At 43.2% G+C, this 26,361-nt stretch overlaps 2 protein-coding genes across 2 annotated transcripts in view; one reads left to right on the top strand and one right to left on the bottom strand.

The window, feature by feature from the left end:
- The window catches only part of LOC126473716 (general transcription factor 3C polypeptide 4-like), a 377,574-nt gene extending 373,692 nt beyond the window's left edge, over positions 1-3,882 (bottom strand). Inside the window, exon 1 of the mRNA XM_050100961.1 lies at positions 3,635-3,882. Coding sequence (XP_049956918.1) covers positions 3,635-3,669 — 35 coding nt within the window. The 5' untranslated portion in view covers positions 3,670-3,882. The remainder of the gene's footprint in view (positions 1-3,634) is intronic.
- Positions 3,883-11,314: 7,432 nt separating this feature from the next.
- Positions 11,315-26,361, top strand: part of LOC126473759 (transmembrane protein 47) — a 149,682-nt gene continuing 134,635 nt past the window's right edge. Inside the window, exon 1 of the mRNA XM_050101016.1 lies at positions 11,315-11,515. Coding sequence (XP_049956973.1) covers positions 11,405-11,515 — 111 coding nt within the window. The 5' untranslated portion in view covers positions 11,315-11,404. The remainder of the gene's footprint in view (positions 11,516-26,361) is intronic.

Below are 26,361 nucleotides of genomic sequence, written 5' to 3'. Positions count from 1 at the left end.
CTGAAAGATTCATTTCGGACTGGTGATATTTCAAAATATTCAGTTTACTATCGTCTACCCTCTATAATTTTGAGCCTATAAGTTCGAGACACACACATCAGTAATCGTTTCTTCCACCACGTTACATAGTTACACGTTGTGGAATTATTTACAATTGAAGGTTATCATCAACAACAAATGTCCAGTCTATGAATATGCTTATTCTGCTACAATGTACTAGTTACCTTTAAATCTATCAGTCCAGAGAAGGAAACTGCCAATATTTACTCAAAAAAGTGTTGGGAGATACTCAATAAATGGCCAGATTCTTTCTTCATGTATACAAATGGTTCAAAGAAACCCTTAAACGACTATGTACATTGCGCATTTTACTGCCCAGTGCAATGAAAGTATAGAAAATATCAGTTACTAGAAGACAAATTTTTACTGTGGAACCAATCGCTGTTCTTGAAACATTAAGAAACATTTAAGTACTCCATGCATACAACTCCTAACAAAATGTTGGTAGTCACTGATCCTATATAAGTCCTTTTTAAAGTCTGTAATTACAAGAAACTGGAGAACATCTTGTAATAATTGTACCATCGGCACAATAAAACAGTGCTTTCATTGTAACAGATAGGGAGACTTTAAGGGATTAAGTGGATGAAAGATCACTGCAGAGTCAGATATAGTGAAGACGTGGATGTACTTGTGAAGGAAGCAACATTATCAAATGCAACATCAGATTCCTTTAAGAAGACTGGAACTCGTCAACGCATTTAAAGAGCAGTCACTACGCATCAGTTAAAAACAAAATTCCGGCCAAACCTTGCTTCCACAAAATCAGCTACGGCAGCAGAGGCATCTCTAGTTTAATAAGGATAAGACAAGACGTTTGTACCGGTTTGGTCTTCGTGAGATAGCTTGTTATGAGTGCGGAAATGAAGTAAGTGTCGAGTGTATCACCTCGTATTTGTTTGCCCCCTATTAGCAATTCAACAACTAATGAAGAATCTGATTCAGAAAAATATTCCTGTCCCTGTGTTCAACAGCACTCTCCTAAGGTCATGGGTAGTTGCCATCTATTAGCTAGTAATAGATGCCTCAGCCAAAATAATTTATATATTTTGTGCATGTTCACGAAAAAAATTATCCATGTATGTACATAGAAAATAACATAAAATTAATGAACGAAAAATTGATTGTAGTGTTTATGATGTGTATGTTAATTATTCTGTTACTGTCATAAAACTTTAATCTACACAATCGTTGCTATTACATGACCTGGTCAATACCGTAGTTAAGCTTGTTGTTCTCTGTGTCTGTTTTCTGTAAATGTCTACGTGGAAAATTCTTATATGGCGTAAAGGCCGGAAACCAATAAATATAAGGTTACTTTATTGTTGACGCTCCCTACTGCCTTTGTGTAGTTGCCGACGTTTGGCTTCGGTGTGCGGTAACCTTGTAGAGAGGGAACGGAATTGAGAGACCGGTAGGAATGAATGACACGCATAAAGCTCCTAAAGGCTCGGTACTGACGTACTGGATGTCCATGTGGCGAGTCGGCGTTACACAACTTCCGACTGCGAAACGCAGAAGGCTCAGAGGAAGTGACCACGTTATCGCGTCGCAGCTGCAAACGACAGCTGACACATCCGTCCACAATGGAAGTCACAGGGCTCGTGCAATATCCTCTGCAATTTTTCCGAAGGCAAGGTCTCTTAGATCATTTAAATAAAACCTACGCAAGAGACATTTAAAACTTCAAACGTCCTCTTGGTCTGTTCATAGTGGTTTTGTTTTCAAGACGCTAGATCGTATGTTAGACCTGCTGCAGCTTCCTTGTGCTCTTCTTAGTCACTCACAAAGTTTTTTGTGAAGCAGATTAGAAATACATTGAGAATCCATTACAATACAGACCTAGGTGCAGAAATTACGAAACTGTGACAAAGCAAAATTCTGACTTTTCCCTGCAGATGATTATTTTACAGTTATTACAAAAACGAGTCATCAGCTTTCATGCCTTTACTCTTCGTTCCACTTCTTTCAGAACGCCAGCATTGTGGGTATTGCCTGTCAAAGAAAGAGTACTAGTGTTGGTAGTGTTAGTGGTTTCTTAAAGAAGTTTTAGCACCCACCACTCCATTGTTTCTAGGAAACGTGAAGGGAAAATATTGCAAAAGGCTGCACATTTGCAACAAGAGTCATTTAGAAAAGAGATTACGTCGACCTTCTAGTGTCGAAGAGCGATTGGATACCACAAGGCTGCAAGGGTGAAGTGTGTCTTGTAAAACGGTACGTCAGCTGATGGCCGAGTACAGTTTTGTGTAACAGCACTGTTTTAATCTGAGAGATGACAACTATGCACATATCGATCTACCGGCTCTGGGCCTCTAACGAAGTTGTTATACGTAATGAAGGTGTGACGTTGTCGGGACCTGAAAAGAACGGGTTTCTCACCAAAACTTAAAACTTCCTTTCTGGTGCACGGTGATAATATTGTGGACATCCTCAGTTTAGAATGACAGGACGAAGAAAACATAGATCGAAGTAAGTACAGAGCAGCAATTATCATAAGAGAAAAGATCAAGTTTTTACGATTACTTAACTGAAATACGAACTACTTCGTGGTGCACACGTTTGTAGATCTTCGAGGAACCGCCAAAGTCGAAATAACGGCAAAGTCATTTAATTCAAATGTCTTTCTTGCGATGTTTCTGGCACTGGCATTAAGTGCTTGTAATGTCTTATAAAGTAAACTTACAAGATAGTTGGCGTGCACAAAGTCTCAGTAAAATACATGCTCTGCAGTTTGTGAAACCTATATTGCAAAAGCAATGAACCCTAGGATCACAGGTTCTCCAATATCAAGTTATTGGTCTTATAGTGGTCTTCGCAGCTCATGTCATTTAACTGATCATTTTGTAGTTCTTTCCTGTCTGATGGACATCTACTCTTTCATATAAACCCGAAAAACTGTTGTGAAGTTCATGCAGAAGATACATTGCACCAACATTGTCGATTTTCTTTCCTATACCATTCGCGGAATTTGCTAGTGAAAAATCACGGCCTGTATGCCTCTGTATGTATTTTAATCTTTCTTATTATCTTAATCTCTACGCTAAATCAACGGTGGTGGGAGCCAAATGGTCCCTGTCTTCTTCAAATACAGGTTGTCTGACGTCACTCAAGAGAAATACTATATCTTTAGTCCAAGTATTCCGTTTTAAAGTTCCCGAGTATTCCCTTACATTCACGTTTGATTGCGCAGAATGATATTTCATTCCACCCTTTTATATATGAGGTCTAAGACGTATCAAGCGTAGCGCATTCGTTCCAATAGTTTCTCTGACGAAGCGAAAATAGCATTCATTTCACTCGCGTAGAGATAGCTGGCGGACACAGTGCTACTGTCAAAAGCTTTCATCTATTTATCTTCCATTTGTACCCCCTAAATTTAGGTTATGCTTCGTCTGTTATTGATTACGAGATAATTACGAGAAACGTCTTGATTGACTTAATATTTTTCATATTGTTGAAATATTGCCTTGGACTATGTACAGTGTTTTTATAATGAATGTTATATCTTGCTTTAAATGCTGCACGGTATAATTAAGAGCGAAATTATGAATAGTAATGAAGATGTACTTACCCAAATAGTTCACCGTTCTCGTTAATCAACGCCATTGAGGTTGCGTATTGTTCTTTTCCAGTGGGTACTCGCTGTCCTTGTCACTGCGGTGAGAGATTCCTGTCTCATTAGTGTTGTTTCGTCTGCAGTGCCCGAAGTAAAAAGATTTATCATAACATTCTGCACTGCTAAAGTAATACGCAGACTGACCACAGGAGGCGTGAGAGAGGCTTCTCGGTGGGTAGTGTTGTGCTTACTGCCGCAAGGTAGCGCCCGTCTTGGAAGTCGATTTTGTGGGCGACTCGGAAATCCGCAGTGGGGCTTCCTCCCACCCAGCTGCACTACTGCTGGCCACTTGTCTTGAGGAGTAACCTGCAGTCGCGTCTGGAAGCGTGCCGTGATAGACCCACAGGTAAATGCGTGCGCTGCTCTTTTACTTGTCATTGTAAACTGTACGTTGAAGGAGACATTGAAATGAGAACTATATACCACAACAAATTCTCCTGCTGTACTACTGTTAAACGTTAAAAGCATTTTCCTGCTCTGAGCCGTCATCGATGGTGATATTAGCCAACGAAGTCTTTTTCGTATACTCTTTTCTTTTTAACAGTAACACATGACTGGGTCGCCAGACAACGTCTGGCTATATGGAATGTCACGCAGGAGTGTGAACCTGTTCTCTTGATCTTCCTAAATTTTATGTAGAATCGGCAATTGTTGACGTTTGAATTCAGTTGTTTGTAGTACTTTCTTCCAATCTAGAGTGCCTTCTTTACAATTCGGTTCAAACTGTTGGTAGCCCTCTGTCAACACCGGGAGTTTCTCGAGTAGTTAATTTTCGGTGCAAACGGCAACTGCTGTTCGGTGACAGTGTAGTGGTAACCATCCACATCAGTAACAGGAAATCGTGCGTTTCTTTCGTAGCGCTAAAGGATAACTGGTACTCATTCGCAGGTCCGGCGTAGTTTTTAGCGCCCCCTTACTTTATGGAATTCAACGGCGTGGGATTAATCTGTCATATCGATAGCGTGATCGTGGGGCAAAAAATTACGTACTTCACTTGCCGAGCTTTGTCGGGAACAGCTATTTTCCCGCATTTCTAACTGGTAAATATTCACTGGATACGAGTAAGGACAAATGACAAGAGAATAACAGAACAAAGACAATGTGCTCGCGTGGACGCTATGTGTGGAATATCATAATGTCTCTCGAAACTAAAATACAAATTGATCATATTATACTTATCTGGCGCTGCATTTACTCCGAGAATTTCTTACTTATTTTACTTTCTGGAGCGCCGCCACGCAACATCTGTGGCAGCTGAACGGTTCAACACAATATGTGCTGACAGGATTTCTAGGATCTTCACTATAACATTATTAAAATGCAACGTGCTGACGTTCGCTACTACTGAGATGGTTCTTTATAAAAATTACTATGAATCGTTCAGGTTTTTATATGCTTGCCTGATCTTCTGAAAAAGTTACAATGAAACGGACTAAAGTGTTGTGATGAATGGCTGTCGTGGGGAAACTATGGCACAAGGCAGGCATTAGTTTATGAGATGTACTGTTTGTCAATTGTATTGCTCATTTTAGTTGAATCCCATTGAAAAAGAAAGCAGAGTGGTATTTATAGCACGCCTTTTGGAGCAGAAATTAGTGATACATGATTTCGTATGTGTTTTGTGTTGGGTGAAGGCAGAAAGTCCGATTTCGGATAGTTATATTCGAATGTATTGTGTGTGAACACCTCATACTGCGTTGAGCAATTTTTGAATTAGAAATATTCATTGTTGTGGGATTTAGGGAACCATGATACGATATTTGAGACAGAGATCATCTTATCCTATTAGAATAATAAAAAGTTAAGAGATTTTCTTCCATCTCTTTCGTAAATTGTAATTTTTATCTGTTTTGCATCGAAATTTTGTATACTATTTAAGTATAGCTCTGTTGTAGGTGACGCACTATTGCCTTCGCAGCTGCATTTAGTACATAGGTATTCCGTTTAACAAGTGTGACAGTTGTGGCATCCGGGAACAGTGTAGTGTAGGATGACGTGTTGTTGATACGCAGCTTAAGCTGTTTACTCTGTCAACAAAGTTACACGGACTGTTAAGGCCTGTTTGCTGAGTGCTTTGATATTAGTGGTCTCCAGTGGATCCTTGGCGAGCAGTTGCTTTTGGTTAAATTTGTTACGCTAGTAACCTTTAGGTATATCGGTCTACACCGGACGAGAGTCGAATTTCCGACGGGAACTTATCCGCTGACTCAGGGTGCTCATTGTCAACAACTAGCTTCAATACTCCTATTACTAGCTCTTAGTTCCCAGGCTTGAACTCTTGATATACCACTTGTGCAAAGACAGATTAGCCGCAGTGCTCATGTTTCGTGGCCGGCTCTGTTTGCAGTCACGATACCAGTGAACTAAGACATCGATAATGTGAAGAATGTACATAACGATATTCACTTGACGATCGCATGGACACGCTCGCCTGGATTTTAACGGCAGCTGAAAATATATACACTAGTCTTTTGGGATCGTCTACATCACCGTACTGTTGCCGTGACCAGAGTGTTTTTGTTTTGAACAGATGCTGTAAAGCAATAAATCCGTTCAGGAATTCTTACTTATCAGTATTCTGCCGAAAGTACATATTTTGCGTGAGAATTGTTACATTACTGTCGTATTTTGTTTTCCAAGATTTACGTCTAATTCAGATACACACTTTAGTAGTCATGTCGTAAAAGCTTAATTCGCTTTTAATATGGAATGTTGTGTGTTATACGGTTCATAGACTACGCTGTTCAAGCTGTTAGTGGCGGTGTGATAATTAAACAGGAGTTCAGGTGCACAATGAATAATAGGCGGAAAAAATTGTATCAACGACAGGACCTCCAGACATCCTACAAGTCCCTTTCGCTCCACAGTGCTTGGTCCTTGAGTCGTCTGAGGAATTTAAATCCTCTTTGACATCGTAGAAAGTAGAGTATTTATTCCTTTATCTCCTATTTTCGTAGCGTACCGAAAAATTAGGTAGCGATATCGCTAAGTTATTTTGAAATTCAGTATTCATTTTCTCTTAATATCAAATCATAGGACGTTTGAGGATGGCACCGTAGGGAGCAGTTGGCCACTGGAGATTGAGGGCTTCCCTTCATTAAACTTTAACTACTAACAAAAATTGTTGGTTAAGAATTTGTCTTCGTCCCAGTTCGCTAGAGTCTGGTTTCAAATTGTAAATAAAATCTGTTTGGGATGTGATTTTTCTTCAGTTTCTCGAAGTTGATATAGCCGTACTCCTAGAAGAACGAAATCCCGTATTAATAACCCGGACGAGGTCCTGATGGAGGTGATCTGTCATTTCTTTGTAGGATCTGCTATGTGGATCTGCTTCGTGTAGATACGTGGTTGTGCGTGTGGATTTTTGATTATGAATAAGTAGAAGCTGTAAGAAAGGGAGCAGATGCAACCGAATGACTACTACTCTCCAGTAGCAAGCACCATGGGGGCCGGCGAGCTCAACGTTCCTCATTTAACGGGTGGATCACGCCGACCCGATGCTCGGGACACTGCGGAGGTGAGAGTTAACCTTCTCAGCTATACATATGAACTTCAAACCAGCAACTCTTTACTAATGTGCGTTAACGACCACGTCTCGTGGAGAGGACTGAGATGAGGCTTTGGAAATATTCTACGCAAACCAATTTCAAACGTAGCGACGCTGTGCTGCGATAACGATTCGTTTTTGAGACGTACACTAGTTTGCAGCGTCGTCTTGGCTGGCTCTTCACTTTCGTGGAAAGAACGTACGGTAACGGTAACTCAAAACCTATGTCTGCAGGCTGTTGCAGACACGAGTGAGTGTGTGCATCCTGAGTGATGTGGTAGGAGCGTGTATCGGGTGGACGTCTGAGAGTCACTGGAGCTTTGGAGTTGTTCATCACGAGAGTCGTCCAGAAAGTAACTTCTTATGACATGATTGAAATACAGAAATAGTTAATTTTATTACTTCTCTACTTTGTCATTCAGGTTTAAGGCCGTACCTTATCTCATAACGATTTGACAAGCTTCTTCTGCATAAAGTTCTACCGTGTTAAATTCCTAACAGCCCGTGGCAACGTCTTCCGTTCTTCGTCGCAGACGAAGCGATAGGAGCCAAATCTCGACTATAGAGTGGATTTTCGAAAACGGCCCATTTGAACTTAAAATAATTCTGTTTTGCCAGGATGTATTTGGCCTCGCATGAAAAGAACACGTCATCGGTAGTACAAAGAAACTGCGTTGCTTATTTTGATTTTTCTAAGTTCTTTAATGTCTCATAGTAGCCTTCATAACTGGTGTTCGCGCACGTTCCGTAAAGTCTTCAAAGAGAAGAGCGTGAGGTTTGCTTTTCCGAAGCTATATAAAATGACACCATTCTCTGGTTTACTCTCCGTGTCAGCATAGGAAGCCCATGTCTCGTCTCTTTTAAGTTTCGTGATTCTCAGAAAGGACTTTCGGAGTCGAAAAGCGTAGAACTCGCGGTACCCAAATTCTCGCGTCAGTTTCCTGTAAAAAGAAGTTAGTGTAAGAAGTCTGTAGAAGTTGTCAGACAGTTGAGATGTAGTGAGACGCCAGTTTTCAGGATTTTTTTTTTCCTTTAAGTTTCTGTACTCGCACATTGCTAATTAGACGGACGGACGGTCACTACTGCCGCAATCAAGACATTCGTCCACTCCTGTACAGAATAGACGAAAATGTGATAAAAAAGATATAGTCAAACGAGTATTTGGTTATAACTAAATTGGAATCCATTGGATACGGTGGTGCACAGAGATCGTTGAATATTCAAATGTAAAGGAGGATAGCAGTCAGTCTCAGAATCAGTAATTTATTGCAGATCTGGATTTAGACTATAACAGTCTTCGTCTGTGCATTACCAGAAGAGTCACATAGACAAAACGATGTCAGAGCATTGCATACATACACCAATATGACTCCTCTGGTAATGCACTGATGGAGACTGCATTACAGTCGAAATCTAGATCTGCAGTAAATTACGGTTTCTGCGACTGGCTGATTACCTCTGAAATAAGAAAACCACCACTGTGTGGATTAAAGGAGGTCGGAAAGACCTTGAACGCCTGACATCCCAGAAGCCCTCATGTTAGAGCGGGACTTGCTTCGAAGCAAAATACACAGTTTGGAAGAGTAAAGAACTACAAAGGCGGGAAGAACAAAAGCAACAGTATCGTGAGCGTATGGAAGTGTTGGAAAGAGGGGAAACTCTGGACAAAGTGAAATTGTAGCTTGATCCTAAGTGGTCATTCGGAAAAAAAAGCTTTGACGCACACCATCTTTGCTCATTGCTTTCGTACGTATACGAGTACACCAAAAATTTGACGATATATGTCAAAAAGTGTAGAGTTCGTTTCACTAAAACCTTTAGTGTTGTGGCCTTCAGTCCGATGAGTGGTCTGTTGCTCCTCTCCGCACTAGTCTGTGATGTTCCGGCTGCTTTATCTCTCGTAACTACGGCAACCTGCATGTATTCGAACTCGCTTACCGTAGTCATCCTCCGCCTCTAAGTTCAACGCCGCCCCTTCCCACTACCCGTCCCTCTATCACCAAACTGAGTATGTATTGATCCTTTAGGATGTGTCCGGTCAGTGGATCCCTATTTTAGTCAAGTTAAACCTAAATTTCTTTTCCCTTGAGTTCGATTCAGTAAGTCCCCATTAGTTATTCGACCTACCCATCTAAATTGCAGGGTACTTCTGTAGCACAACATTACGCGAGTTCCGACATAAGGAGAACAGAAATTTCCGTAAAGTTGCACACCAGACAAAAAGTAGCTGGAAAAGATTTCCTAACACTCAAATCTATATTCGATGTCAATAAATTCCTCTGCTTTAGAACGCTTTCATTGCCTTTACCAGTCTACATTTTATGTTATGTCTACTTCGGCCAACACCAGTTAAGAAAGAAAAGAAAAACATACTATCCAAAGGATTGCGCATTCGGCGAAATTTTCAACTGCGAAGCTCATTTTGTTCAGCTACTGTTGGTGAACGAGAAGCAGTGTAGCTTTCTCGCTGTACAACAAGAAATGAAGAAAGAATTCAATGTTGGTGTTAATAACGATTATCCTCCTTTACCTCCTCTGCATTACTGCAGATGACGTGTCACTGAGCACATTTGTTCTGTGCATGCAGTACACGAGAGGCGCCTAGTTGTTTCCACTGCACTGTGTGGAATACGAAGGTTCTGTTATAGTTCACTAATCTGCTGTCTTCAAGCTGATGTCCCCAGCGCAGAGAACAGCACGCAGGTCGCAGGTTCTGTATCTTGAGGCGGAAACTGACTTTTAGCGAGGTTCTGTTCTGAAATAATGTATCACTTCTTTGGGATGCCACTCGCGTATTTTAATACAGCCACACGAGAAGACTACATCATCTTAATACAACACCTTCTGATACAGCAAAGTACATGATAGAATACAATGTTTACGAAAATGCATCTTTACACTATTTGTGGCACGTGTCTGTGCCTCATGAATACCGGAGTGAATCTTTTAATACTGAATACTGGCAAACACATCCTGCCACAGACAACATGACTGTACATCTCGACCGCCTAATCCAGAATGACGAACAGGAACTTAAATAAAAATTGGAAACACATCCTACGAGGACTTTGACCTCAGATGTTAAGTCCCATAGTCCTCAGAGCCACATCCTACGACAGACAACTTGTCTGTTCTTCTCGACTGCCTAATCCAGAGTGACGAACAGCCCGAAACACTTCGCGCGCCATACCAGAAAAGGCGTGACCCGAACGCTTCCGAAGTGCTTCGTCTGCAATTTCGTCAGTGTTTTGTTTTTGATTTAAATTGTTTTTAATAATTCTAAAATGACTGATGGTCAGCTGTTGAGAGATATATTAAAAAGTGAGGTCATTCCAATGAGTAGGTTAACTAATAATAATAATTATTATTATACTTTAACGTTTTGGCGCCCTCGCTCCGAACACAGCAGCCAATCACAGAGCAGTAGCATTATGCAGACGGTCTTTCTCACGGGAATGGTACCGAATCTAACACCTGTTACAGGTACGTCACACCACATTTCGTCGTCTATATACTTCTTGCATCTCCACTGCTCTGGGAACAGCTTCTTGGAGCCTAATATGATGGCTGACTAAGCCAGAAATATTACAGCTGTCGCAGGTGTAAGTACTCTGGCTTAGTGCCTGAGTCAGTGTGCTGCGAGCGCGCCACGAGATACCCACTTTCGGAGAACCGAGGTAACTTCCGTATACATATGCACAAGAGTAGCGGCGTCCCAGCAGCTAACACCAACCGTAACCCCAGCAGTGGGGTAAGTGGGGAATGTTGGTTGTTGACACAGTAGCGCCGGTGCCAGCTAATTTGGCCACAATCGACTGCGACTTCTGGTGCAGTGATAGTACCGACTGTTGCACCGTCACTCCCCCCGTCCTACCCCTGTCTTCTCTGGTGCTCCATGTGACGTGATACTGCTTTCCGGATAGCGGTCGTGTTTGAAGACGCTACCGGCGCCTTTGTGGAGGACGGCGGTAAGCGGGGCCGTGCCGGCGGAATGTGACCCCGCGTGGCTTAACAGCGCGAGGAGTGCCGCGTAGGCCGCGGCGGGCTCGGGCAGTCGCGTCACGCGCCGCCAGCCCGCCGCACGCCGCCCACTATCACCAGTGGCAGCAGGCAGGCAGGCAGCAGCAGCAGCTCGCCGTGCCGTCGCCGCCGCTCAGTGCGCTACCGCCGCGGTCGCCATGGTGGACGACTGCCCCGTGCAGTGCATCGTGCTGCGCTACCGCGCCGCCATGTTCCTCGACTCGGTCGTAGCCGCCCTCGGCTGCGTCGCCTGCAGCGCCCGCTCGCAGGTACAGCACGCAACCAGTCGGTCCTCGCGCCGGCTTCTCTCGCGCAACCAGTGGCGCCTCAGCTCGTGACACCGCGTGCTGTGTTCACATATCGTGACACTGCACCTAGTGGCGTCACGTGATAAGACTTCACGTCTACACCTACAGCTATATTCACCAAGCCCCCTTAAGGCGTGTGGTACTTTGTGTACTACTGTCAGTTCGCCTCTATCTTGTTTGTCGCTAGTTGTGGACATAAGCCTTTGTGTGAGATCGAATCCGTCTAATGCAGGGGCGGGCAAACGTTGCACGCGGCTCATGAGCGCACAGCGCTGCACGTGTGCTGCTCGCGTGCAGTCGTCGAACGGGGCAGTGGCGACAGCCGGCAGGTTGCGGCAGTGCAGTACCAGGCTAAGCTGCGGACGTTGATGCGAAGGGACCACTACGTAGTGAACTTTGTATTTCAAGAACCGGAAAATGCTGAGTGAATCGAGGAAACGCAGAAGTGGAGATTTGCTATCTTTTAAAAAGGAGTGGGATAATCATTTTTTTCTCTGTGCAAAAACGTGAAAATTGAAAATGTATAATATGTGACAGTATTCTCGCTGGTCAGCGGAAGTTTAATATTGAACGCCATTATATTAAATTTCAATATGTTCCCTTACGTAGCGCAATAAAAGAGGAAATTCTCAAGCGATTTGGGGATATATCATACATATCCCAAGGTTTTGAATAGTTCTCGAGACAATTTGCTGTTTCTGTAGATGATATTCATCCCAGTTTGTAAATGGAATTAATAGATCTACACTCTAGATTCTACAGCGTATTTCTCGTATGAGTCACAAGTTCCTTTTGGCAAGACGTGTAATAGATTTTTATCACGACTTTCCAGAGCAAGAGTTTCCTCGTCTCCATCGTGAAGCCGCAAAGATAATATGTTAGGCTCGACATACGTTTGCGAGAGATTTCTGTTATGAAAATTAATAAGTCTCGGTTAAGAGCAAACATCAGTAATGAAAATTTACGTAACTGTTTGCGTTTTTCTGTATGTAGAAATTTTATTCCAGACATTAAACGTATTGTAAACTCCACCTGTGATAATTAAATACAACGTATCGTAGGTAATAGGTACTCTTTCAAACCATGATTTCTTTCAAGCACTCGTAGTAACCTTATTCCTTCATTCAATAAAGCAGGCCAGGAAACAAAACTTATTACAGAGGAAGAAGCGGAGAGACGTTATGGTGGGGAGGGGAGAGAAGCGGGTGGCCAGCTTGCCCCTGTGTGCACGCAGAACACCTGTTTACTGCACACGTGCAAGTGCACCGCACACGTGCAGGATTCCTGCCCGCCCCTGGTCTAATGTTAACTTCAACGTCTTCTCGCGAGATATGCATAGGAGGAAGGCAATATATGGTGACTCTTTCAGGAACGTATGCTTTGGGGATTTTAACAGTAAATCACACCGTGATACACAACGCCTCTCTCGTAGCTTCTGCCACTAGAGCTGGCTGAGCGTTTACGAGTCGCTATTGCGCTTACTAAGTGAACAGAGCTTCTGTATTTCCTCTGTCAGTACTGATACGGATTCCAGGGGGACTAGTAATACTGAAGCATTGGCTGAACGAGGATTTTATTAGTTGCTTCCTTCATAGGTGGACTAGACTGATCTGCCAGACATCTGCCTTACCTAAATAACTAGTTTTAGGCGATGGTTACACTTCATACCGCTAAGTAAGTATATTTGTAGTTATGTTATGACTGTGACTGCTTCCAGAGAGAGTTCCACAATGTGTAATCGTACAATAATGCGTATTCCTGCCTGTTCGCGCACAATATTTCTCTCTCTCTCTCTCTCTCTCTCTCTCTCTCTCTCTCTCTCTCTCTCTATCTATATATATATATATATATATTCGTTTAGTCGGTTCCGACTCTTCGTGACCCCATGAACCAAATCACGTCACTTTTTCCTGTCTTGCACTTTCTCCCGTAGACCTTCCAGGTTGGAATACATTGCTTCTGTGATGCCATCGATCCATCCTATCCTCTGATGTCCTCTTCTTCTAGTTCTTTCAATCTTTCCCAGCTTTAATGTTTTTTCCAGCGAGGCATGCCTTCGCATTGTGTATCCAAAGTAGGTCAGCTTTTGTTTTAACATTAGACCTTCCAGGGAGAAATCTGGTTTTATCTGTTCCAATATTGATCTGTTGGTTCTTTTTGCAGTCCACGATATTATTGCACTTGGCCTCCCGTGGCCGTTATCGGAAACAGGCGGTGACGTTACAGTAAACAAGTACAGTGGTGACTAAGTAAAGAAACACCGTACTGTGAATAATTTCAAGACAGTTGTACATGGACTATGAATTGGTTCAGCGTGTCCTCTTTTAATGTCTCGAGAAAAACTCGCGATAAGCTGACCGAAGGGCCCTCGCTCCCAGGTGCAGTAATGCTGTAGTCGATGAATACGTTCCATTTGTTTATGTTGTGGGTCAGCTGGCAATGGCTGCACCAGGCGTCGATCCTCTGCGGGTCTTCCTGCATTTCGCTCCAGTTTTGTAGTGTTCAGACTTCCCTGTATACAAAGAAAAGAAAACACAAAAAGGCGTGGAACTCATAGGTTGGTACCCACTAAGCATAATGTATCATCCAGCACTGCAGATAATAACGAGCATACGACGTGGGTGCTGCAGTGTTACATCCGTCCACTAGAGATTACACTGGCGCTACCGTTGAGAGTCTTGCAGAGTTATAATTCCAGTCACGATGTCGAGTGCAGAGCATGCTGCTCTTTAGTGCCCATATGTTTGTATTTTGTGTTCCACCCGTGCTGGATACAGCGCTGGGGAACTTCAAATAGTCTGTTGCAAGTATCATATGCAAATGTCATATCAAAATCCATTCGTGTCGTTCTCCCACTGATGAGTCTCAATGACACTGCATCTCTTCTGGCGAGATAGAGGTGACATAAAAGTAAGTAACAGGCCAACATTGGGCACTGAGCCTGTAGTGTCCAAAAAAATTCAAGTCGTGCAGCTGCAGTTGCATCAGGAGCTACGTGCTCAAAGACTAATGACCCCAGTGGCGCTTAGAGTAATTGGTACTGGGACATCGTCTTTAACAGTTGAACCTGCCTCTTTATACGTCGATGAGCTGTTTCGAGCCAAGTCTCTCGTAGACATTGATGTTATTAGAAACGATGACAAAGCACCTAACCAGCCGCCGATTCACAACTGATACAGAAGTTCAGCAAGGCGTCATGATGAGGACGCAGAAGCGGATGCAAGCTTCTTCTATACAGGTATTAACCTTTTGGTGCACCGACTGAACACATGTTTCTACGACGACGAAAAGAAATGAAAACCAGTGTTGTACTCAATTGTCAGTAAACAAGAAACTCTAATGAAAAGACTTCGTCTAAACGGCTTTCTGTAGCCTTTCATCTTCGTACATGTCCGGAATGGGACTTGAGGGCAAAGTAAACGATTATGCCGCGTGCAAAGATGTCAAGAATGTCATTCTTTAGCTACCTATTATTTTGAGAAGGTAGGAATACTAGTGCCATGCTTCAGTGTGTTGATTACCATTGTGAGCTTTCGCGATCAACCGGGCTATTTCTTACAGTACGGTAAGTCGAGAAAATCGGAAAGAGCGTTTCAGATAGAATCATTTCCAGTTTTTTGTTGCGAGATAAGAGCAGGTATCTTACGCTAGATTGTGGTGTTTTAATGGATAGTTATTGAGATAAGTTCAATTTGTTTCTGTGGAAATAAAAATGTTTTTGTTGAGTGGACCGACAGGAGTTCTTAGGCGCAAGTTGTGGGCCGTGTGTGAGCTGTTAACGGTGAGAATATTCCAGTTCAGTGGTCTGAGCTTGGAACTCGGAATCTTTGTGAGAGTAGCTGGATTCCTACAGGGCTTAGATTATTGTCGTTGCAGTAGTCTGAAGTTTAACCTTGACTCTTGGATCAAAGTGAGGCTAGCGACCCTTCTTTAGAATGATTCGATGGGTTAGCAGAATAGAAATTTAATTCTAGTCCGCCAGTAAATTCTGTTAAAGTCCTATTACATCTACGGATCTGTGCGTTGCGTAATTGTCTCGCGGTCCTCGCATTGCCAAGAATGCGTGGATTCGGGCTACAGTCGTGAGAGTGCGCTCGCGCGACGCCACGGGATCTCCGAGGCGCGGATGATAAGAATTTTTCAACCCTGTCAGCATGGATCTGAATATTTCAAATTCTTTCTCCGGGTCGCTCTAGTGAGAATCCTAAATATCTTAATACTATTTTCGAGCAGGCCCCACGTGTTTTCACTGCCCCCTACACACCAAAGAGCTAAAGAAATTGTCTAATGTCGTGTAGGGCCCATGCGAGCACGCAGAAGTGCCGCAGTAAGACGTGGCATGGACTCGACTAATGTCTGAAGTAGTGCTGGAAGGAATTGGCACGATGAATCCTACAGGGCTGTCCATAAATCCGTAATATACGAGGGGTTGGAGATCTCTTCGGAACAGAACGTTGCAAGGTATTCCAGATACGCTCAATAATGATCATGTCTGGGGAGTTTGGTGGCCAGCGGAAGCGTTTAAACTCAGAAGAGTGTTCCTGGAGCGACTCCGTAGAAATTCTGGACGTTTGGGGTGACGCATTGTCGTGCTGGAATTGCCCAAGTCCGTCGGAATGCTCAATGGACATGAATGGATGCAGGTGATAAGACAGTATGCTTACGTACAAGTCTGCTGTCAGAGTCGTAGCTAGACGTATTAGGAGTCCCACATCCCTCCAACTGCACGCGCCCCGCACCTTTACAGAGCCTCAACCAGCTTGAACAGTCCCCTGCTGACATCCAGGATCCATGTATTCATGAAGTTGTCTACATACCCGTCCACATCCATCCGCTCGATACATTTTGAAACGAGACTCCTCCGACCACGCAACATAGTTCCAGTCATCAACAGCCCAATGTCAATGTTGAGAGGCCCAGGCGTAAAGCTTTGCAGTCATCATGGGGACACCAGTGGGCCTTCGACTTCGAAAGTCCATATCGATGATGTTTCGTTGAATAATTCGCACGCTAACACTTGTTGATGGCCCAGCACTAAAATCTGCAGCAGTTTGCGGAAGGGTTGCACTTGTCATGTTGAATGGTTCTCTTCAGCCGTCGTTGGCTCCGTTCTTGTAGGCTCTTTTTCAGGCCGCAGCGATGTCGGAGATTTGATGTTTTACCGGATTCTTGATATTCACGGTGCAGTCGTGGAATAGTCGTACGGGAAAATCCCCACTTCATCACTACCTCGAAGATGCTGTGTCGCATCGCTCGTTCGCCGACTAAAACACAACGTTCAAACTCAAATCTTGATAACCTGCCATTGTAACAGCAGTCTAAGTACTGTGCCAGACACTTGCCTCATATCGGCGTTGCTGACCGCAGCGCTGTATTCTGCCTGTTTACGTATCTCCGTAAGTGAATACGCATACGTATACCAGTTTCTTTGGCGCTTTAAAGCGTTTTGGTTGGAATTATTGCAAACCTGTTTCTGTTTAGCCCATATTGCAGATAGTCATAAAACTTATTTTGCGGGCGTATTTTCATAGTAGTAATGGTAAGTGCGTAGAGGTCTGTGCGATATTGGAAATTGCTGTTCTTTTATTCTGCTTTTTTTTCGGTACGAAACCGCGACACACAGCACTTTATATTTGTTAGTTGTTATCGCCCCAGCAAGACTATAGTGACAAACACAGCGTTCGCAATCGTAATTTAAAATGTCAAATTCGTTTTAAGTGAAAGAAATGTCTGTTGTTTCCTGTTATACGCATTTTCCCCGTTATTAACTTTCGAAGGATATGAATCATACCCAGCTGAAAAGCCTAAATAATGTTTGCCACAAGGAATATTGTGCTAGCGGATTCTGTTGCGGTTGTTACTGTTGGGGTAGACACGTCGCAGACAAAGACGATGCGTTAAGTTTTAACGGGGAACTTGGTTGTGAAATTGTCCGCGCTTGAGATGCTGTCGCTACTTGACGCATATGTAGCAACCGCTTCCGTCTCTCTCTTCGTTATTCGATGGACAGTTCTTTCCTCTTCGTGGCTCTTCCATTGCTACTGTAACTGATCAATGACACCAAAGCCGTAACTAAAGAAAACAGGTCAGCTACAGAAATTTTCTTCAGGGGTCATCATGAAAGGCCGAGGAACAGTCTACGTAAATTGAGACTTTAAATAAAATCTGGATATAGTCGTACTCATATCATAAGTATCCGGAGAGTGAAATGCGCGATTTAGAAACATCATTGTGCCTGACACGTTTGACAAAGAGAGGCGTGAAGTACTTCTGGAAACCCATTTTTAAATGCACGGTTCTTTTTTTCTTTCACAGTATAACGTGACAAGGCTGGAGAGAGAGGCTCGGGCTGCCGTTAAGCGTTATTCGATAAAGCTCGGGGAAGGGTTCCACTGCTGCGGTAGGGCCCAGAAGCGTAAACAAGTAACAGAGGGTCCATAACGAATGTTGTGGAAAACCAGAGCGGCGAAGGAGAATAACCATTAGTTTAAGCTGGTGAAAAACGCCAAGGATGGATCCACTTCTGGAAACGTATCCAACACGGAATCACTATAGAAAACTGTTCATTGTGCTGTGTGTATATGAACGGAGGCTGGGTCATAGTTTCCGCCGAGATCGGCATGACTGGGGCCTACGGACAAAGGAGGGGTTAGCAGGATGTCTTAAGTGATAAGCGCCGAGAGGGCCACTAACAGCTACAGATGCCCAGAGCTGTGTTTGTAAATACCAAGACTCTGAACAGAACGAACACACTAATAACTTGGAATGCGGCAAGGAATGTTCGTACAGTTAGCTTAAGGGTTTCGTGAGAGTCCAAGAAATGCAGTCTTATGTACACAAACGACAATTGTAATTCCAAGCATAACTAGACTCTACACTATGAACGCTTACTCACTCTAAATAACAAACTAGGCTGTCTTACAAGGTAGACATAATGTCGGGTAATGGCATTGCGCAGTAGCCTTTGCCACGAATAGCAACGCAAGTCATATTCTTATTATATAATCCACTATAAGTACTTACATTGAGTGTATGACACCAGAAAGTACTCCACGCATACACTTATAACTGAAATGGCTCTAGTAGTATGGGGCTTAACATCTGAGGTCATCAGTTCCCTAGAACTTAGAACTACTTAAACCTAACTAACCTAAGGACATCACACACATCCATGCCCGAGGCAGGATTCGAACCTGCGACCGTAGCAGCAGCACGGTTCCGGACTGAAGTGCCTAGAACCGTTCGGTCACAACGGCCGGCATTTTTATAAATGAAGCGGTACGTAGTTAATAGCATAACAAATTAAAATTTAACATATTGACCGCGCCGACGGTATTTGATTGAAAGTGCGCACATCCTTGTCTATGTAAATCGTACTTCTATGTTAAAAGGAATAGTAATTAGTGTCAGTAGAACGGTATCAAATAATGTTTCAGGCAGCATGTGCAAAGTAATTGCAGAATTATTAGAGTAGAAATAGTCGTCCAACTCCGTTTACATTTTCAGTTCATATCCATTCGATTTCTACTGCACACGATGCCCAGTGTTCTATGAAGTGCGTTATGTGATGGGAAGCTACTTGAGATCCCATTGGCTAAAGTTTGGCGACGTCTTTGGTCGTTGAGGTGGGAGATGTGCTCTTGGGAGCCGCTGGAAAATGCAAGAAAGAAAGGTTCTGTTACGACCATCAGGACCTGTGTTTTTCTTTTCCTTCACGATCGGGAGTGCAGTCAAGTGATAGATTCTGACTAGAGGGTTGCGACTTCAGCCATCGCAGCACGAGACACTATTTCGATATACGTGGACTTTAGTTTACGCATCTGAGCGTCGAGTTAGGACATCTGTTGTATAACGCACATAGTAATCTGAGCATATTAAGTGGAGACTTCCAAAGGGGGACATTCGCACTAGATTATTTCATGTTGGACATTCGTACTAGATGATTTCATGTTTTATTTCATTAAGGACCGCCCTTCAGCAAGACGTTAATTCTTGCTGAATAAACCAGTTACGTAAAATACAAATCTGGAGTGTAGTATACGTTATTACAGTGACTGGTCTTTTACGTTTAATAACCCTTCGCTCGCATCACGTGTCTGCGCTCAACCACTGGACCACAGGATTACCAATGTGGTGGGCTGACATGTTATGGCGTAAAGCAGACGGTGTACGGCTCGACCCTGAGTCATCTACGAGCCAAGTTTCAACGATCTGTGTCGTATATTAGCCAAAGGAAGTAAAGTCACAATAGCCGTCGGTCCTGCTCCGTTAACAGGGTTTCAGTAGGTTCTGATGATAGTCCGTACCTTTTAGCGGCAGTTGGTATGAAAGCTTGGTACATACTGACGTCATTGACACGCGCTTGGTTTGCACTTGAAGAGAGTTAAGACAATTAACAGTGGAGCATCGTAGTTTGATGATCTTGTGTTCTGAAAAAAACCTTTGCTGGCACAGAAATTTTGTTGATCGAAGCTCTAGAATGGTGTTGATACAACTAAAAAAAGGAGAGATAATAGGCGAAAACCAGCTGTTTCTACTCCGTAGCACAGCAGCGCTGCCACACACACACTTTCGCGTAAGGCGAACGCACATCTGTTGCTTGCATTTTACTACAATTTTATGCGTTGCTTACATAGGCCTTGCGCTCACTGGTTTGATTTTAGACCATCCCTCTCGATTTGTGATACAAGATTACCCGATATGTCTACGTGCGTGCAGGTGCAATATGCAAAGTGTGTGGGAGCCATACAAAATTTCATTAACAGGGGATATTGGACGTATACAGAGAAGGGCAGCACAAAGGGTCACAGATTTATCTTGAGACCGTCACGGAAATGGTGAAGAGCCTGAAGTAGTAAACTGCAAGTTTGAATACAGACTGCTCAGATTATCATGACCGTGGTTTATGAATGATATTTTGAAGTAAATAACTATAACTAGTCAGACTTGCATTGTTTTTTTCCCCTCTATCTACTGCGAGTTTCGACTGATGATTCCTCTGTCATCGAGTAAATCTTTTTGAGTTACTAAGACATGGGCGGTTTGTGTATATGTTTCATTCTGAGCACTTATGACACTGTCTTCCAAGCAGTTCATAGGGAGTATTCATTGGCAGAACATTTAGATGGTGTAACAGATCTACTATAGAGACTGCTTACACTACGCTTGTCCGCCCTATTCTGGAATATTGGTGTGCGGTGTGGGATCCGTATCAGGTGGGACTGACGGATAACATCGAAAAAGTTCAAAGAAGGGCTGCTCGATTTGTATTATCGCGAAATAGGGGAGATAGTGCCACAGACATGATACGTGAATTGGAGTGTCAATCGTTAAAGCAAAGGCGTCTTTCGTTGCGACGGAATCTTCTCATGAAATTTCAATCATCAGTTTTCTCCTCCGATTGCGAAAACATTCAGACGGCACCCACCTACATAGGGAGAAATGATCATCGCGATAAAATAAGAGAAATCAGGGCTCACACAGAAAAATTTAAATGCTAGTTTTTCTCGCGCGCCATTCGAGAGTGGAACGGTAGAGAGACAGCTTGAAGGTGGTTCACTGAACCCTCTGGCAGGCACTTTATTGTGAATAGCAGAGCAATCGCGTAGATGTTTCAATCCGATTGCAAAAATTTGCCTATGACGTTTAGTCACTATAAAATAGTACTTGCAGACACTCTGTGCGTGCGCGCGCGCAGCGTTAGTTCAACCAAAATATAGTCTTGTATTTTTTCCAAATTCTTTCTTGGACATTTTCAGTTATTACTTTTTCCTCAGTATGTCGTCCTTAATTTTGCGTGCAATGTATGTTTCATTAAGAAATTATTCATGTAAGACATTTTAATACGCGTTTGTCACATTAAGGCATTGCTATTACAGGTGCGTGAGATAAGGCACAGGGATTTGAAGTACGCGTTTCCAGCCACACGTGTATAACTAGATGTGACGCGATGTTCATTGCGACAGGCATTGGTGCGCCCTGCTGACGCTGTGTCCCTTAACTCCCGGAAGCGTCCCATACACTGCTGCTAATGAACAAAACACGAGCTAATGGAATGTCAGACCAGTTGTGTAACTGTATTGAAGAGCTTCTAGCAAAGAGAACGCACCATGTCATTCTCAACGGCGAAAATTCTTCACAATACATATAAATGACCTAGTGGATAACGTCGGAAGTTCCACGAGGCTTTTCGCGTACGATGCTGTTGTAGACGTTAGTCACAGCAAATGCAGGAATACTGGCGAGGATCGGCGCTTGGTATAGGGATCGCCAGTTGACTTTTATGTAAACAAATCTAACGTATTGCGAGTATATAGACAAAAAGAACCATTATTGTATGGTTACATAACTGCAGAACAATCACGGGAAGTAGTAACATCCATAATATTTTCAGGGGTATGCATACGAAGCCTTTTAAAGCGGAACAGCCACATAAAACTTATCGCCGGCAAGACAAATGGCAGATTGAGATGGTATTATAACAAAAAAATTAAAGGAGAGCATGAAGGAAATTTGATTGGTAATTGTCCTTTCGCTCGCAATGAAAAGAGAATATTAATTCAGTTGCATTATTATGAAATGTTGTGCGTGTACTGAAATTGTGCTATTGTTCACTCACTTTACCTCGTGTCATTTGTTCTTCTGTTTCCATCACTATATATATATATAAATTATATTTGTCGTCTTACGGAAGCTTCTTCTTCTTCTTCTTCTTCTTCTTCTTCTTCTGTTAATTTTATGAAATTATGATCGTGGATTTTTTCCTCCATTTCAATTGTAGATGCAGGGAGCCGGCTCTAGGTAACACAAGTTCCTCTCAAGATGATATAAAATATGAAGGAATTCTTCTTAACTTGGTTCTGTTTCACTTTAATACTGTTATTAAGTCGTCTCATTCAGAAACACGCACGATACAAAACACTCGTAGCCCGTCATACTCGGAGCAGTACAGTGTAACAGAACTTCTACATACGAGGGAGTGAAACAAAATCCTGTACAAAAAAGTGAGTGATGTTTTATGGTGATTTGTCTACGCTTTACTGCGGATTCCTGACTGATGTCTTTGCCGACCCTTATATTCGGTCTTTGATTATCTCGTTACCACTGTCTCATTTTTTGGTAAATTTTAACTTTACCGTATCCGGGAGGTCTTTCATCATGTCCCTACACAGGATTCATATGAAGAATCCTCAGGAAATGTAGTACAGCCACATAGAAGGTAACTTACAAAACCCTGTTCAAGCAGTATTCCTCGACACTACGGAATCCCTACCGGGTACACATGATGAAGGAACTAGAGAAGATCCAAAGACAGTACGTCCCATTATAGCTTCATTTAGTAGGTGCCAGAATGTCAAGCGATGCTCAACTACACTACTGGCCATTAAAATTGCTACACCACGATGACGTGGCTACAGACGCGAAATTTAACCGACAGGAAGAAGATGCTGTGATATGCAAATGATTAGCTTTTCAGAGCATTCACACAACGTTGGCGCCGGTGGCGACACCTACAACGCGCTGACATGAGGAAAGTTTCCAATCGATTTCTCGTACACAAATAGCAGTAGACCGGCGTTGCCTGGTGAAACGTTGTTGTGATGCCTCCTGTAAGGAGGAGAAATGCGTGCCATCACGTTTTCGACTTTGAAAATGGTCGGATTGTAGCCTATCGCGATTGCGGTTTACCGTATCGCGACACTGCTGCTCGCGTTGGTCGAGATACGACTGTTAGCAGGATATGGAATCGGTGGGTTCAGGAGGCTAATACGGAACGCCGTGCTGGATCCCAACGGCCTCCTATCACTAGCAGTCGAGATGACAGGCATCTTATCCGCATGGCTGTAACTGATCGTGAAGCCACGTCTCGATCCCTGAGTCAACAACAACCATCTACACGAACAGTTCGACGACGTTTGCAGCAGCACGGACTATCAGCTCGGAGACCGTGGCTGCGGTTACCCTTGACGCAGCATCACAGACAGGAGCTCCTGCGATGGTGTACTCAAAGATGAACCTGGGTGCACGAATGGCAAAACGTCACTTTTTCGAATGAATCCAGGTTCTGTTTACAGCATCACGATGGGCACATCCGTGTTTGGCGAGATCGCAGTGAACGCACTTTGGAAGCGTATATTCGTCATCGCCATACTGGCGTATCACCCGGCGTGATGGTATGGGGTGCCATTGGTTACACGTCTCGGTCACCTCTTGTTCGCATTGACGGCACTTTGAACAGTGGACGTTACATTTCACATGTGTTACGACCCGTGGGTCTACCCTTCATTCGATCCCTGCGAAACCCTACATTTCAGCAGGATAATGCACGACCGCATTTTGCAGGTCCTGTACAGGCTTTTCTGGATACAGAAAATGTTCGACTACTGCCCTGGCCAGCACATTCTCCAGATCTCTCACCAATTGAAAACGTGTGTTCAATGGCGGCCGAGCAACTGGCTCGTCACAATACGCCAGTCACTACTCTTGATAAACTGTGGTATCGTGTAGAAGCTGCATGGGCAGCTGTACCTGTACACGCCATCCAAGCTCTGTTTGACTCAATGCCCAGGCGTATCAAGGCCGTTATTACGGCCAGAGGTAGTTGTTTTGGGTACGGATTTCTCAGGACCTATGCACCAAAATTGCGTAAAAGCGTAATCACATGTCAGTTCTAGTATAATATATTTGTCCAATGAATACCCGTTTATGATCTGCAATTTCTTCATGGTGTAGCCATTTTAATGGCCAGTAGTGTAACTCCAGTGGTAGACGCTGCAACATAGGCGTTGTGAATCGGGGAGTTCCGACAACGTTCATTGCTGGAAAAGCCAATACATTGTTTCCTCCTGCGTAATCTCGCGAAAAGATCACAAAGGTAAAATTAGAGAGATTAGAGGTCAGTCGGAACCTTACAGAAATCTTTCTTCCCGCGAACCATTAGCGACTGGAAAAGGAGGAAGTGACAGTGGCACACAAAATACTGAAGGAGTATAAATGTATAAGATGGAAACAGAACATTGTATAAGATGATAAGACTTGTCACCTGAGCCACGGAGGCACACTAATGAATGAGTGGTTGCAATCATTTGTGGGTTTCAAATGAAACTGTAGCAAAACACAGTATATACCAGAGATGTTAATGTCGTAAACGGTGGAAGTGAAAATTTCCAGAAGTGTGAATTGTACAGTAGCTGGCTATTAGTAGGATTCCAAGTGTAGCAGTGTGTTGCTCTGTAGTTAGTGCAATAAAGCAGCGACAATGTGCTCGTGAGTTGCTCGTAAATCTGGGAGACATTCCTCGAGCGCGTGTTTATGACGGCGTGAGTAAGCCGTAGGTCTTTTGAGGCGCGCTGAGTGTGCACGACGTAGTTTGCGAGACGGCGCTTCCAAGGAGAAGGTGCTTTGTCGTCGCCGCCGCTGCCGGCCGTCGCCTTGACTACGCGGCGTGATTCCTGCGCTGCGTCGTGCGCGGCGTAATTGTCCCCCTCCTCTTCTTTGTGCCGCCCTAGCTTCCAGCAACAGAATTGTCTTCCAGCGGTTGACAACGTCGCGTGTAGCCGAACGCTTGCGGGTGCTCTTGTTTTGGAGGCGAGACCTCTACCAGCCTGTGAAGGTCATCGACTGACCTTAAGTCTGAGTTGTGACTCGGTGATTAGCGCAGAAACGCGCCGCCAACTCAAGGGAAGAGGAAGCAAATCGTTAACACGCGTTGCTAAATGCACCGAGGCGAACTTTGTTTCAGTTGTCTGACAAAGAACTCCATCTGCGCCATACGGTTGAGATCGGCAATTGTTTAATTCGTATGCATTTATCTGTTAGAATCACGCTTGAGCACTCATAAACGAGGAGCTCAACTGTCATCAGCTTTTAACCCATTAGTTATCGCATCAGTTCACATCATTTGAAACAATTAAGTCATTTGTGCTGTCTCATATGTCATTGAATTTAAATTGTAGGTATACATGTTCACTGCTTTAGTCTGTGAAGGTAAATAATCAGAAAGGTGCCTTTCTTCCCCTTATCGCGCACAGTTTTTTCTTTTTTAGATATTGTTAGAGGTTTTTATATAAATATGTTAATAAAAACCACTACAGATGTTTATTACGACACATGAGATTTAATTCTAGATGAAGTGCAGATGACAAGCAATTAAACAACACAAAGATTAGGCTTAAAGCAACTAAAACATGCACGTAAATAACTTAGAAAGAACAGATGACACATAACTCCGAAAAATTCGCCAACAGTCTTTGCAACTAATTCTCACAGTGGCAAAGTGTCATGACTCCAAAATGTCTAAACGATTTACATAAAGTTTACAGGCACATTGTGGAACACAGCGAGCACTCTAAAACGATCACCGATTGCCTGGCATAAGAACAAACATCAATAAGTCTACATGCAGCGAACGTACCAGATTGCGGCACGTTACGGGACTAAGGTGGTTTTCATTGACCAGTATTCAGCTGTGCACGGCTAAATGCTAAATATTATTACGTTGATACTTCTAGAAAACAATCGTTGTTACGATCGATATCTGCTACAAAATTTTCATGGGATCAGCATTTTATTTTACATCGTTTTTAGCTTCAAACTAAGCCAAAGAAATTTTCTGAATTTCGTAATGTATTGTCTTACTTCTTTTTAGAAGCTTATGCAATCATTTTTTCTGAACTGTTGCTGTGCTGTAAGAACTGCATAGTGCTGTATAATGTTTTCGTATGTTACCACATTTAGCGTTGTCTTATGCGTAATAAGGGGCCCACAACTTAGGCATGAAAAACAAATGGTTCAAGTGGGTCTAAGCA

Source organism: Schistocerca serialis, chromosome 4 (assembly GCF_023864345.2).
Source record: "Schistocerca serialis cubense isolate TAMUIC-IGC-003099 chromosome 4, iqSchSeri2.2, whole genome shotgun sequence".
Classification (NCBI taxonomy): Eukaryota; Metazoa; Arthropoda; class Insecta; order Orthoptera; family Acrididae; genus Schistocerca; species Schistocerca serialis.
Note: the sequence above shows the minus strand (reverse complement) of the source record. Positions and strands in the feature narration are given on the sequence as shown.